The sequence below is a fragment of the Sycon ciliatum genome, chromosome 4 (assembly GCF_964019385.1).
Source record: "Sycon ciliatum chromosome 4, ocSycCili1.1, whole genome shotgun sequence".
Classification (NCBI taxonomy): Eukaryota; Metazoa; Porifera; class Calcarea; order Leucosolenida; family Sycettidae; genus Sycon; species Sycon ciliatum.
Genome location: NC_088646.1, coordinates 16,156,816 through 16,171,585, shown reverse-complemented (window position 1 = coordinate 16,171,585; position 14,770 = coordinate 16,156,816). Strand labels below are relative to the sequence as shown.

The 14,770-nt window shown below is 47.7% G+C and overlaps 4 protein-coding genes across 4 annotated transcripts; 2 read left to right on the top strand and 2 right to left on the bottom strand.

The window, feature by feature from the left end:
• Positions 1-153: 153 nt before the first annotated feature.
• Positions 154-4,372, top strand: LOC135814690 (FAD-linked sulfhydryl oxidase ALR-like). The gene is made up of 3 exons (XM_065327859.1): positions 154-581; positions 2,755-2,978; positions 3,883-4,372. Exons 1-3 carry the CDS (start codon positions 486-488, stop codon positions 4,043-4,045), a joined length of 483 nt encoding a protein of 160 aa, XP_065183931.1. The 5' UTR covers positions 154-485; the 3' UTR covers positions 4,046-4,372.
• Positions 3,969-7,852, bottom strand: LOC135814682 (uncharacterized). Its single transcript, XM_065327849.1, has 2 exons — positions 6,824-7,852; positions 3,969-4,905 (listed from the first exon to the last, which is right to left on the bottom strand). Exons 1-2 carry the CDS (start codon positions 7,311-7,313, stop codon positions 4,310-4,312), a joined length of 1,086 nt encoding a protein of 361 aa, XP_065183921.1. The 5' UTR covers positions 7,314-7,852; the 3' UTR covers positions 3,969-4,309.
• Positions 7,853-7,952: 100 nt separating this feature from the next.
• LOC135814670 (uncharacterized) lies at positions 7,953-11,703 on the top strand. Its single transcript, XM_065327831.1, has 7 exons — positions 7,953-8,559; positions 8,884-9,553; positions 9,784-9,975; positions 10,100-10,212; positions 10,408-10,861; positions 11,032-11,132; positions 11,308-11,703. The coding sequence occupies exons 1-7, from the start codon at positions 8,227-8,229 to the stop codon at positions 11,701-11,703; spliced, it is 2,259 nt and encodes a 752-aa protein (XP_065183903.1). The 5' UTR covers positions 7,953-8,226.
• On the bottom strand, positions 11,455-13,228 carry LOC135814687 (P2X purinoceptor 7-like). Its single transcript, XM_065327854.1, has 3 exons — positions 12,611-13,228; positions 12,257-12,384; positions 11,455-11,864 (listed from the first exon to the last, which is right to left on the bottom strand). Exons 1-3 carry the CDS (start codon positions 13,093-13,095, stop codon positions 11,803-11,805), a joined length of 675 nt encoding a protein of 224 aa, XP_065183926.1. The 5' UTR covers positions 13,096-13,228; the 3' UTR covers positions 11,455-11,802.
• Positions 13,229-14,770: the final 1,542 nt, after the last annotated feature.

The window sequence follows — 14,770 nt, the reverse complement described above, 5'->3', positions numbered from 1 at the left end:
ATGATGGTAGCAAAAAAAAAGAAACAAGAAATGTGCCAAAAAATCCTTGCACCACGTGCCGTTTTCGGTGTTTCCCCGGCCCCATGCATTGCTGTGTGGCCTACATCATGTACATCATTCTACTATTCTAGATCGCTACATGATTGGGTCAGTATATCACTGAATCAGTTTAGTTGCAAATGTTGGCAGGATACTTCCACAACAAGCTGCTTGGTATGGATCATCAGGATGTTGCTCTATCGAATCAACTACTACAGCACCACTAGTAACTAACGTTACTTTTATCCTCATTGTTCTCATCCATGGGGCAAAGACTAGTTTTGTGAGAAGAAGGATTACATTGAGTATTTACTTCATGCTAAAGTGTTCGCAGCTTGATTTCGCAATCATGTACTTGAATTGAGCAACGAACATACACCCGAGGTCAATGATCTTGAACTGAAGGCACTCACACGGTACTATTTTACCAGACGTTTTACATAGAAATGGCCAGTGCAACTGCAGAGTCGAAAGCTGGAAAACCTCCATGCCGGGCCTGTTCAGATTTCCAGTCGTGGGCAAAGGATACTAGTAAGAAGGGGGTGAGTATACAGTCATGTAGATATGCAATACGTACATATGCTGCACTTGATTTTCATCCGGAAATTACATGGCAATGTAACGTTTTACTACGTAGTATATTTATTCACTTGGTTACAATCAAGGGATTAGAAAGGGGGAAACACATGGTGAAGCTTGAACCGCTTCAAATTTTACTTACATGTATGGCACTTTTCTCACTATGACAGTATGGGCCGACCGTGTCATGACTGTAGTAAGTCTAGAAGTTTGGCAGGATACTGAGCATGTCTGGTCTTTGATGGCTGCGGGTAGTCTCGGCTCGACGTATTCACAGCTCCGGTGTACGTGCAGTGCAGATCCGTTTGTGCGAAATTGTGCAGATTAATCTCGACTTTCATGTGGTTGATACTGGCATCAAGGACACTTGGATGGTATTCATGAGGGTCGTCGGACAGCACTGAAACAGTCAAACATGTAGGAGATTTCAAGAGTGCCTTGCACAGCCTCAATATCAAAACAGTTGGGGTTGTATACACCATGTTGGAATTATGCAGTTACATGTACATGCTCTCCTAGTTTATAATTAAAAAAATGTCATTACTTTTGGTCTTTGGGATGCTGAGTTGAATGATCTTGGCCTGAGGAAGCTGAGACGCTCCCTTTGTCTTATATTCCCCATCCAACTTGCGCCTTTCCCCGAAACCGAGTGAGTGTACCCCATTGGATAGAGTTTTGTGTCGAAAATTGTCCCTGAAAGCGCCACTTCGTTCTTATAGAAGATGAACGTGAAACCCCTAGAACCTGTAGTCATCTAGACGCTGAGTCAAATGGTCTTGGACTCTTGGTTTGACCATTCTTCAAGACAGCGCTCGGCCCCTTTCCCAATCGGACGCAGTCCCGTACGCCATCCCGTACTGATGGCAGATGCGTACACCAGTCACCTGGTCACCGTGCCTGTGTAGTGCACCGTGCAGGCAACAACCTGCAGTGCCTGTGACTCGGTTGTAGTGACACAGCATTCCATGAAGAGTCCACAACCCCCTGAATGGACTGTTGGTCGCATGTATCCTTAGCCAAAGAGTAACTTATGTGACCGCGAAGAGTTCACTGTGCAATGCATTTGCATGCATGTACACATTGTTGAGTCTGTGCATTAAGTCCTTTCGCTTTCCAGGTTCAGGGTGTTACTTGGTAGCCGCTCAGCGCAGCTTGTTTGTGTTTTCTGCATTTTTGTTTTGTATCCCAACCGACAGTGCCTGCCTCTGCCGTGGTGCGTGTGGTGGGCAATCACAGCTGGGGAGTCATAACTCTCCACCTACTACCCGTGGAGCCAAATTTTGATTCCCCTAATATCAAGAGTGCATAAACAAGAGTATGCAACTGTGATTGTGGGACCGTGCGTGGCGCGCTGCCTTCATTGCGTAACTTGCCTCCATCACGCTCTGAAAGCATGCACTCAAACCCACCATTTCTCGTACGAGCACATCCATTTTTACTCGATTCGTTCCAGTACCTACACGATCTCTAAATTTTGGCGTGTGAACCCCAGTTCCGTATGAAAGTTCATTTCGAACCAGAGGGAAAGTGTGGCGTTTGATATTCCGCAGTATGCAGACTGCAGCTGAATGATGTAATGAAGGCAGCGCGCCGCTGGCCCATAGAAAAGAGATCACACTCACTTCCATACTCTGGTTTGTGGACTCTTGCTAATATACTATCATATGATTGGTCGCATACTACATGTACTACATTGCTATTCATCATCTATGCTATACTTTGGGCTTAGACTTGCAACCCACTGTCCAGTCATCTCGTACATTGATCGCCGTATACCGGTACGAGTATGTGAAATGCACTGTTCGTGCTCAGTAAAATCCATGCACATTTTTTTTAAGTCATCGCCCTGCACAAGCCAGCAGTGTTTACAGGTCTAGAGGTCTGCACAGTACCCAGTGCTAGCTACTTCACCATGCTCAGGTATCATTGAGCAGCATTGTAAATGCAGATGGGGTGAATGCCGCATGTTGAATGTGTACACTTTGCCCGTATGGAGTTTCCTAGATAATTTCATCTCCAAATGCGTCTGTGACCTCTGCCCAGCTTTATCCGGACAATCAAAATTTGAATTATATAAAATATGGATCTTTGCTTGCACTGTATAAATCATGTACTACTCTTCTCTCCTTTCTGCAGACTGTGCCCAAGGTTGCACCAGCCGCACAGGCACCAGCTGAGGAGAAGCCATGCCCTGAGGATCGGGTGTCTTTAGGAAGGGCAACCTGGTCCTTTCTTCACACAATGGCTGCATACTATCCAGACAAGCCCAGTGAGCAGAAACAGAAAGAAGCGAAGCAGTTCATGAGGCTCTTTTCTCGGTTTTATCCTTGCGACGATTGCGCTGAGCACCTGCAAGTATGGTGAGTAATGTTATTACTCACATTATAATACTAACCTAATACCAAGAGTTCATAACCCCCCCCCCTAGAGTGTGCAACGCCTGATCCAGCTCTGCACAGGGTCTTGGTCGAGCGTAATCGGATCTTTGCGTCATAATACCGTACACATCTGAGGGGAACCCGGGGAATTGCGGGTACTCTCGGATCAAAAACAACGGTGCCCTGCCTCGAGACCGGCCTTGCGCTGGTGTGGAGTGTACGCGTGACATCAGAAGATCCGATTACGCTCGACCAAGACCCTATGCAGAGCTGTATCAGGCGTTGCACGCTCTGGGGGGGGGGGGGGGGGGGGGGGGGTGGGGGGTATGTACTCTTGGTAATACATGTACTAGTATCCAATGTAACTACCGGTACTCTACTGTCCTACTTCACGTCCTGCGGACAGGAAACAGGAACTAGTTATTGTACGTGCAAAAAGCATTGTATTTTATCATCTTCACTCCATGAACATTGGTGTGCTAGAGTGCACATGCATGTGTGGAGGTAATGCATTTGCCTATACACTGTATTGAGCTTTTTTAAATGAGCTCAATTGCCCAATATTGTTCAGATGACTGATGGAGGTCGGGAAAGACGTGCGTGCTTGTGGCATGCATCCTTTCCCTATGTTGTCAATAATAATCAGCGTAGCTGATGAACACGTATGTGCCATGCTGACGCTTCTGCTTGCCAACACCACAAGCCCTTGATTTGTATATCAACTACTGAAAATTGTCCCTGGCCATACACTGCACATTCCATAACAAGATTTTAAAAGAATAACCGAGACTGAGTTCTTTCAAGTGGTTTCGTGTAATGGCGATGGACAGAACATCTCCTGAATTTATAACCCCACTTTTTTCCATCTTTCTTATCCGGCATCCAGGATGAAGGACAATCCCCCTGATGTCAGAAGCCAACATCAGCTATCCCAATGGATGTGCAGTGCCCACAATGAAGTCAACGTTAGGCTGGGGAAAAAAGCATACGACTGCTCGCTTGTCAACGAAAGATGGAAACATGGGTGGAAAGACGGCTCTTGTGATTAAGCCGGATAGTATATAGAGAGTAGCCGTACAATCATGACAGAGCCACACCATGAAATATGCCAGCACCTCACAGTACCAAACTTAACGTTATTTTGAGCTGATATTCTAGAAAAATATTCCTACGTTGAAGAACGTGAACACGCCCACACACACACCCACACACACCCACACACATACATAATTATGCTGTTGCTACTTTCTTCACTAGCTGCTTATGTCGCTGATGCTTGCGGATTGCCGAGTTTAAGGTATTGCTCAAGATAGTTAGGCATACATTCCATTGATCAAATAATCTTCCTTCTGCTTGTGAACTCTCGTTCGAGCGAATCTCACCCATTGCCTCGACACCATGAAGAAAACGGCAAAGAACGCAAGCAGGCCCACTGCCAACCCAATAATCAATGTTGATGTACCAGAGAACCTGGCGTTTGCATTGATAGGGTCTGGTGTGGATGACACAGCCTTCAATAGTGCATCGCCCTTTAGCCCAGTTGCCCGTGCAGCATCAGTGGAGGATTCCGATGGTTCCGCATGAGCATCCGTGGGTGGCGGGTCAGTTCCAGACATGTTGGACATCATGGCACTATCAGATGATGCCACTGCTGTTCCGGTTTCTTGTTCCGATGCAGATTCAGACGTCTGGTCCATAGCTGGAGATGTGTATGTAGCTCTCTGCGTAGTTGGGATGTTACTGGTTGTGGCGAGGTCTTGCCGAGTTGTAACTGTGTGCGTGGTTACCGCAACTGTCGTTGTCACGCTAGTCGTTGCTATGAGCGGAGTAGTAGTGGGCGAGGGCTTGCTTGTTGTTTCTACTGAGTGAGTTGTGACCACTGGCTGTGTTGCTTCAATGCGTTCAACATCTGCAAAGGAGCGCATTAGAACAAAAGAAATCATGTCAAAGTCGTCACTAACCAGTTCGGGCTACATCAACACACGGACTGTATTACACGCACATGTGGTATAAATATAAGAAGCTTTAGCATCACGGATCTCACATTCAAGTTCGCGAACACCTTTCGGCACGCGAACTGGGAAGTGAACTTCACTCTTTTCTTTCCGAAAAGTAGTAGTCGAAACACGAATCATAGATTCGTCTCAGTGCAGTCGTAAATTTACTACTGAAGTATGTTGTACTGTCGACATGTACACAACTTGATCGTGTACTGTAGAGGCAGAAAATTTCGTCGGTCAATAATTTCGTCCAACTCCACAGAAAGGAAGTTCGTCCGGTTGAAAATTTCGTTCATGGACCATAAGCATGTATAGAAAAGCTCGACAAATCGACATTAGTCCGGCATTTAATTTAGTCCAAAAGCTCCTTGGACGAAAAGACGAAATTAAATTCCAGACGAATATTTATACACTACTGTAAAGTACCTTTGACCCCCCCCCCCCCCCCCGGCCCCCATGCCGTTTTCGCAAACGGATAGACTGTTGTGGGGGTCTTGCGCGTTTAGAGCGGCCGGGCGCATAATCACATACTTGGTCTCTCTCTCTGCGTAGTCTGCCAGCTCTGCAGAATGCATAAAAAAATCCAGCTAATGCTGTGCATGGTATAAAGCGACTGCCATGTGCACCATAGGGCGGATTTTTGGCGAATGTAACGTAAACTAGTAAATGGCTGCATAATAAGGCAGCTTCGGCCCCTAATACCTATGCACATAATTTCGGAATTACTGCCGATTAGTAAATTCTGGCATGAAGAACCGAAACGATATGCGTTCAACCTGAGATTTGGAACTTATATGTGCCCCGGGCCGTGGTCTAGGCAACTCGCGATCATGATCTTGAACTGCTGACCGCAAGTGTGACCCATGCAGCCCAGCGATGCCGCGGATAAGCTCCTGGGCTTATCTGTTTCATAAGGACATTTTGGTGGGCTTATACGCCGACACCAAAAATGTGCTATTGAAAAGAAGTAAGAAATACATTGCTGAAAATCACTGTGCAAACAAAAACACCCGATGATTGTGTTGAAATGTACCAAAGAAAAACGAGAAAAACGTACATGGTACGACCTGGGCCCATGAGCTTGTACAACGAAGCTTCGTGATTTTCGAACTTGGCCTGGGCTTATGCGCGAGCATGGGCTTATACACGGGTGGGCTTATCCGCGGGATTCTACGGTATGTGCGAGTACGGATACGCCGGCCCTGGGCCAACTTCGGTGATTGGAACCACTGCACTGACCTGCAGCAGTGAAACTCCGCATGATTGTTTGGCGTTACAGTCGCCTATATTGTCTCCCTGGGTGCTACAAATCCCCGATGCATGGACGCACATTGCTATAGAGGCCGATGTACTGCAAGGGAGGTGAAAGCGGGTAGAGCGCTGTGATTTCTGTGCAACTATGGGATGTGTGCACTCGCCTAGGATGCCAGGCAATGGGTACGGCACCGGAGGGTAATTGCATGTATCATTGGCTACTTCCATAAGGCATCTAGTTTTGTGCTGGTTCACCCTCCTCTGATTTTCCGTGGTGTGCATTACGTGTATTCCTAAATGGATTTCGTATCCCCAATACAGTGACGGACTGGCCTTGGTGTGTTCATTTGTTTACACTACTTAGTAGTTAGCACAGCACTGCTCAATGAAATCCAGCCGCGTCTCTCAAGTTTGCGCCTTGCATCATTTCGCAGCCCAGTGTTCGCAGGTCTCGGGCTGCGCAACGCCCGGCGCGTACTTGAGTGACGCGGCTGGATTTCAATGAGCAGCACAGTACTGTAGAGAAAAAAGGAAGTACTAGTACTGCACTACACAGTATGCCATACTGCTTACCAGTCACAGAATGCTGAATTATTCGTTCAGGCAATGCTTGACTCCCGAAGGGTGCGTCGGAGACTTTGGAAATGTAGATACCCTGGTGAGCGGCACGGTCCACCACACAGAAGTGATTACAAGCGAGCAGTGCACAGTTCTCCTCAGTTGCTACCTGCTCTGGCGTCCGAGATCTCCACACAGACGCATCGGGGCCGATGAACATGACCGTGTCGCAAGCATCATACGAACAACACCAGTCGTTGCACTCGCTGCGACTCTTTGCACGAAGGAAACGAACCTCTTTGGCACCGTTACGAAATGACGATCTCGTGCTGATCATTCGGTTTGGGATTGTCTTCAGCTGTTTCCTCTCCAGCTTGCAAGTGGACGGTGTAAACGCCGAACGGATTCCGTTGTGGGCTGCATGGCCGCTAGTACTAGCCACCAACAGAGAGGTAACCGTCAACCATGCCAGCCACCAGCCAACTCCTCTTCGCGACGTAGTCATCTTCTTTTCGACTGGTTTGCGCGCATCGACGGGCTACTACCTAGTACCTCCAGCCCCTGCTGCTTGCTCGTCGTAGAGTCACACTGACTGGAATCGCCTACGCTAACAGCAGGATCGTACCGTTGGAACTCAGCTTGTTTTCAACAAAACAAGGTTTATCTAATACCTCAGCTTCCCCAACTGGTACACAAAGCAGCGTAGCAGTACACTACGTTCCGTGTCCTCCACCAAACTCGTATTAATTTGTATCGTTGTTTTTGCTCACACACAAACAACCAGCGTCTCTCACTCCCTCCTCTGCTCGCGGACTCCACGTCTCAAGCTGACCAGCTACAAGACTAGTAACCGAGCGAATGATGTTTGTGTTGCTATGCGGGATGCACGGTCGGTACGCCGGGAGTCCGTAGCCTGGCGTAGGTCTTCCTCGCGATCGCCTCGGATCGGATCGGCTGATCAGCTCCACTTGCCGGAGTTCGTAGATCTACTCATGTCATGATGCAGCCAACCCAGGAAAGAAGGTCTACCTACCACTTGTCTTTATCTACAGTTTTTGCGAACGCTCTGGGTCTGACTCACACTCACAGTCCGACTGTCACTTGTCTTGACTTGAGGGGATTAAAGGGGAAGTTAAAGGGGAAGTTCACCCTAAAATCAAAATTTCACAGTTTGTAGATTTCGAGGCGCTGAGTTCGGTGGTGAAGGTCCCATCGCCGTGCGATACGCCGTTCTGGAGATATTTGAATTTGAAATTTCCCATGACGTCATCCAAAATGACGTCATGCGGCCGGCGCACACCCCCTCCACACCCTGTGACGTCAAAGAGATAGAGGCTCGAACCTGCTTGCTTTTTGTGAGCAAGAAAGAGTGGCGTTTGTGGAGTTTCTTTCTTGCGATATGAACAGTTTCAGCCAGGATGCCGTTTTGCTGTGCTTTCGGCTGCTCTAACCAGTCTGGCAAGCCCCCTGGGACTACGGTGCATCGTATTCCGCGGGATAAAGCTCTCCGAGCGGAATGGGTTGCAGCGATTCACCGCGAGAATTTGCCACCTAAGTTTGAGGAGAGTTCTGTGATTTGTTCGGCACATTTTGAAGAGGATGCCTTCCAGAGGAACTTGCAGGAAGAGCTTTTGGGTGGAACGTGCCGCCGAAAGCTAAAAGCAGACGCTGTGCCATCGATTTTCCCGGGCAGGCCTCCCCCAGCGAAGCGAAGGATATCGCAGTATCAGGAGAGGAAGGAGAGAGAAGAGGTGAGTGAATGGTTCTGGTGATTTCGTGCATTGAGAGCGCGTTGAAATTTTGTTTGTACATCGCGAGTTGGAGAGCGCAGTTTCACCCACTGCGTTGAGTACATCGTACTTAGAGAGGAAATTATTTACATGTGCCGGTATTTTGTTTGCAGTGTGTTGATTGCCAGGTATTGAAGGCAGAAGATCGCACAATATAATTATTTGAAATTATTTCCATTATTTACATGTCGTGAAAAGGCATACAGTGGTCACTCTCTGTACTCTGCTTGGCAAGAGGGTCTTGTATTGCATTGTCACTGTTGTCTGTGTGTATTCTGCGAGTAGATCCTAGCTCAAGCCTATGCTGAGCCATACGCCGCAGCATTTCGGTCTCCAGTTGCAGGCCCAGTGAGTCCAGACGATGGCATGACATCTGCTGATGCGTGCACACAGACCCCAGTCGTACTGATGGTGGACTCAAGCACGCAAACGCTTCAGTCGTCTTTACTGGAGACGTTAACGGCTGAATCTGGAACGCAAACTGTCAGTAGCTGCATGTCCATGGCAGAATGCGGCACACAAGCCTCCATCGACATGCAAGAGAAATCAACTCAAACACCACGGCGGGGAAAGCCCCTTTTAAGAACGCATATGGCGTCCCACCTGTTGACACCAACCAGGCCCGCTGTGTCTTTAACGTGTTCGAGTGCGGAGTCAGCTGTGAGTGTGGGCGTTGATCCTATGTCAGAGTCGGAGGCTGAATACTGCCCAAGTTCGTGCAGTGAGGCATCAGAACAGCTCCAGAGTCCGCAGCAGGAGAAAGACAGCATTCACATGGTGCACGAGTCTTCGCTGGACGAGTTGCTAAGGCGCTGTCCAACATGTGGAGCTGTTGTCATTGACCGAAATGATCAGCTAATTGGCGGCATGCTGGTTGTGAAATTAACATGTGCGAGAGGTTGTGACGTTACATGGAGATCACATCGAACAACGGCCAACAGCAACCAGTCACTCTGTAAGTACCTCCCTGTCTCTCTCTTTCTCTCTCTCTCTCTCTCTCTCTCTCTCTCTCTCTCTCTCTCTCTCTCTCTCTCCCTTGTGACGTTCCTGTTACTTCGAAGGTGGGGGAATGCATCATCCTTACCTGCATGTACATGGTTTGCGGAAATCAAGCAATGGATAATTTCACTAAATCTTTGCCTGCATGTTCTTGTGAATTTTCTCTCCCCTGTTCTACTGCTGCAGGCTCCATCCTTCTTGTTGCAGCTATTGTCTTCTCTGGATCCACATTCAACGTTTTCTCTCGCATTGCTGAGTTTCTCAAACTTTCTGTCATCCACAAAACAACTATGTACTCCATCCAAGAACAGTTTGTACTTCCAATCATCCAGGCAGCTTGGTTTGCTGAAAGGACACGCGTCAAGAATTTCTTTGCAGGTATGTAATATCAAGGAGAACCCAAAGGCATTTGGTGGTTTACATGCTTGGTTTGTTGCATGCGGTAGTTCTTCATTGCTTGTACTGATTGGTGCTTGTGCTTCTTTGTCGCGCTTCTTAACAGGGAAGAAACTTGAATTGGCCGGTGATGGTAGGTGTGACAGCCCAGGGTATAGCGCCAAGTACGGAACGTATACACTGATGGAAGTCCAAACGGACTTGATCGTTGATTTCCAGGTAAATGCTCAGACAACATGTCATGGTATTGCTGCTACCGCTACACATACGGCTACTTCTACTACTGCTGAAAAGTGTGTTATTGACGTACTCAGCGGCTATTGTTACTATTGGTTGGGTAGCACCTCTGAGACTGGCTTGATATTTTTATGACACTCTACATTGTTCTGTGTGACTCTGACTTGAATTCTGTAGGTAACAGAGTGCACGGAAACGACAAGCAGCCAAGCTATGGAGAAGTTTGCATTTGAGAACGTGTTGTCCCGCTGCTTGGAGGAGAAGCTTGAGGTGGCCACGATTGTCACAGATCGGAGCCAGTCCATCAAGAAATTGATGAAGGCAAAGAAGGACATAGACCACCAGTTCGATGTTTGGCATTTTGCAAAAAATGTTGCATCCAAGCTTCGAGCAGGCTCCAAAAAGAAAGATCAGCAACCCTTACTAGAGTGGATACCTGCCATCATCAATCACCTGTGGTATTGCAGCAGATCATGCCAGCGCAACCCACAGCTTCTGAGAGAGATGTGGACATCGATTCTATACCACATCTGCAATCAGCATGCCTGGACTTCTGCCGAATTGTTTCTGAAGTGCTCGCACAAACCACTGACTGAAGAGGACCAGAAGCGCAAAAAGTGGCTTAAACCCGGTACGTATTTTCTTCGTTTTTGGCTAGGAAAATAACTTGGATGTTTGCCCATCGCATCAACGATAAAGCCTTATTTCCGTAATTACCTCGCGCTTGCGACAAGGTAGTGAACTTTGTTCTTTTTTCTTTTTTTTTCGTTCTGTCTTTGCTGTCCTAATTATTACTTGTAGACTCAGCACCGTACAAGGTACTCCATTCCGTGGTGTTTGACACAAGACTCCTGAATGACTTGCCACAGCTGACTGGATTTCAGCACACGGGAAACTTAGAGGTAATGTACACACACACCCACACACACACACACGCACGTGTGCACGCGCACACACACACACACACACACACACGTGCGCGCACACACACACACACACACACACAACGTGCATGCACTTGGCTGGCTACACAATAGTAACAGTTTATGATTGCTTTGCCGTGTGTCCATTATGCAGGTGTTCCACAGTGTCATGACGAAGTATGTCCCCAAGCGCATCCACTTCAGCCGGGCGGGTATGGAAGCTCGGACACAGTTAGCTGCCCTGGACCATAATTTCAATGTTGGCCGGCATCAAGCCAAGACAACCAGCGGAGAGCTCCGCTACAAAAGTCAATTTTCGCGTCACAAGGGTGACTACGTAGCCAAGAAGGTGTATGTGGAGAAGTCCTACGACTATGTCGGCCAGCTGATGAACAACGTGCAGCAGGCGGCATTCGGAAAAGAGTTTCCGTCTATACCCATGTACAAGAGTGTCAGCATTTCGCGCCAGACGCCAAAGAAGAAGGCAGATGTGGTAGCCAAGTTGCAATCGAGAATGGCAAAGCTAAGCGACAAGAAAGATGATGTTTGACCGAACTGATCATTATGTGACAGATAGGCTATGTGTATATAATAAAGTACGGTAGGAATAAGATTTTGGTACGTTCTTGTCTCTCCTCTGCTGCTTCCCTTAGCCAGGCCAGTGTGGCTGGTCATCATCTGTTGCTTCTGCAAATCCATGGTATGGTTCACCTGAAAATATAAATCCACAGAGATTTGTAGCAATGAGCTTTCGCCAATGTAATTTTTAGTCATAACTCGTAACATTTTGTCCTCCTTTTTTCACCATACTTTTTTTATTACATCTGTATATAATTCAATAACAATTCGCGCTGCATCAGAACATTACATGACTGGATGTACGAAGTTCAGGATTTGAAGGAAATTTTGTCTTTTGCAGTTGTTGTTGACCGTTACTTGTTATAGTGCTTCTCTGTGTACATGTGTGCTAAAGTGTTATTTAGTTTAGTCTTCTTATTATGACAAGATAATGTACAAATTCTTAGAAAAGATGTGCGCCATTTCCGGCTAGATTTGAAGTTATTTGCACACAATAACCAATGACGTGTACGAAGAGAATTCACCTTCAGCATTAGGGTACTTCCGCCTTATAGCTGAAACTGCACATGATGGTATTCGGTACCGGACTCCTCGGCCAAGTTTTCCGAATACCAGCCATATGTATTGTCGGTATGCTGCATAACGGTACGAGCTGCAGTGGGGAACAGGAGAGTAGATTTTCCTGCTGTTAGTCTCCCATGTCGACGTACATTTCATTGTAACAGCAGCACACTACAACACAATTATTTTTGACGAAGTATACAAGCCAATATCCTGGCTATATCTTTGCACCAGGGAACACTATTTATTTTGATGAGGAAATACATTTCTCCAATGCAACATCAACGACAGTATTACACTACAGTATTAGCACGTACCGGTTTTCAAATTCAGATGGCTTCGATCCGGCCGGCTGATGGATGGTGTCCAAATAGCCGCGCAGTGCAATGTAGAGCGCGTGCTGGTTGCTGCAGCCTTCCTCGAACTGTGAGGTGCAAGAAATGCAGCCAGACTCACCAATCGCTGCCGATTCCGGAACATCTTTGCAGCAAATGCAGTCGTTCCGCAATAACTGAACGACGCATTTGCCACATTCACACCACGACGTATTGCCAACGCGATCGGCAGGTGGCCAGCAGTCCTCTAAGCAAGCTGCAGGGTCAGTGTCGGCAGCAGCTGCTGCAGCTTCGTCAGCATTTACACCAACTTGCTCCGCACTCGCCATCTGCATGATCTCATCCTCGGTATACTCTGGTTCCTTCGCGTATGCGAGGACATCACTGGCGTCCAACTCGCTCTCTTCGGAGTCGCTGTCATCTCCTGACAAGGAGCTAGACCTACCGTCTGAATCGTCTCCGCTCATACTGTTTCCGCCTTGGACATTCACGACTTCACTTTCTTCTCCGTCCAACTCCAGGTAAAACTTCCGAGCTCCAGGAGCTCCTCTATCTCTTTGACGTCACAGCTCCGTGACGCCATGGCGGCGCCAAAAACCGGGGATCAAAGTGATATTTCAGTTGCGTATATCTCCGGTTACAGTCACCGGATGAAGACGAGACATACACCAATCGACTCAGCTGATTTTTCCCAATAACATATCTGATTTTGATTTTAGGGTGAACTTCCCCTTTAAGGCAAAAATTAAAATTTCACCAGTTGTAGTCTTCGGGGTGCTGAGTCGAATGGTCTTGGTCCGAGGAAGCTGAGACGCTCCCTTCCTACTTGAATCCCAATCGAACTCGCGCACTTCCACCGAAACTGGGTGACTGCGCCCTACTAGATGGGGATTTGTATGCAAAATGTCACTAAAAGCGCCATTTCGTTCTTATAAAAGCACGGATGACCGCGATTGGCCCATATGTTGTAGTCTTTTGGACGCTGAGTCGACTGGTTTTGGTCCGAAAAGGCTGCGATGCAGCGTTCCTCCTTTATTCCCAATCGAACATGGTTGAAGGAGCAGTCACGTGGTCCTGGGTGCCCAAATCACCTGGTCACCACGCCAGCAGGTGACAACTTTCACACCAAGGTTCAACTCGAGTTCAACTCGAGTGACAGGACTGCACCCAAAAAAGGTCAAACAGGCTAGTAAGTTGTACCCTGCAGGCACGGTGACCAGCTGACTGGTGTACGCAGGAGCACGTGACCGCTTCTTCAACCATGTTCGATTGGGAATAAAGGAGGAACGCCGCATCGCAGCCTTTTCGGACCAAAACCAGTCGACTCAGCGTCCAAAAGACTACAACATATGGGCCAATCGCGGTCATCCGTGCTTTTATAAGAACGAAATGGCGCTTTTAGTGACATTTTGCATACAAATCCCCATCTAGTAGGGCGCAGTCACCCAGTTTCGGTGGAAGTGCGCGAGTTCGATTGGGATTCAAGTAGGAAGGGAGCGTCTCAGCTTCCTCGGACCACGACCATTCGACTCAGCACCCCGAAGACTACAACTGGTGAAATTTTAATTTTTGCCTTAACTTCCCCTTTAAATGCTGAGACTCAGTGAGAGTGAGACTGACAGACAGTACAGTCAGTGAGTTTTGCAGCTCGCTGAGCTCAGACATTCGGAGAGACTGACAACAGTTGACCATAATGCATACCGGTAGTTGACAGCGTCAGCAGCGAGTTGACTTCTTTATCATTCTACCGTATGACGCCACGGTTACATACGATTGGTATGTTCGGAGATCCCGATTCTGCGATACGGAAACCGTGTGTACTCGCACGTACGTGCACGTGCACACACGGTGGAATGACTTCCGCCGATGATCGATGAGTCGATGACACTGAATCCGATGATTCATTTCTATTCATGTAGAATCTACATTGTACACGTACTTGAACTATGGCCGTGATCGTTTGGTCGGATCCAGATCCAGATCCATCGGATCCACTGGATCTGCAATGATCGATTGGTCGAATCCGGATCCAGATCCTTCGGATTTGGATCCGAGCAACCCTGCCCCGGGAGCAGGGTTGACTGGATCCATCGGATCCAAATGTGACCTTTGTGCGTACATGTATATGGTGGGTAAAAATCA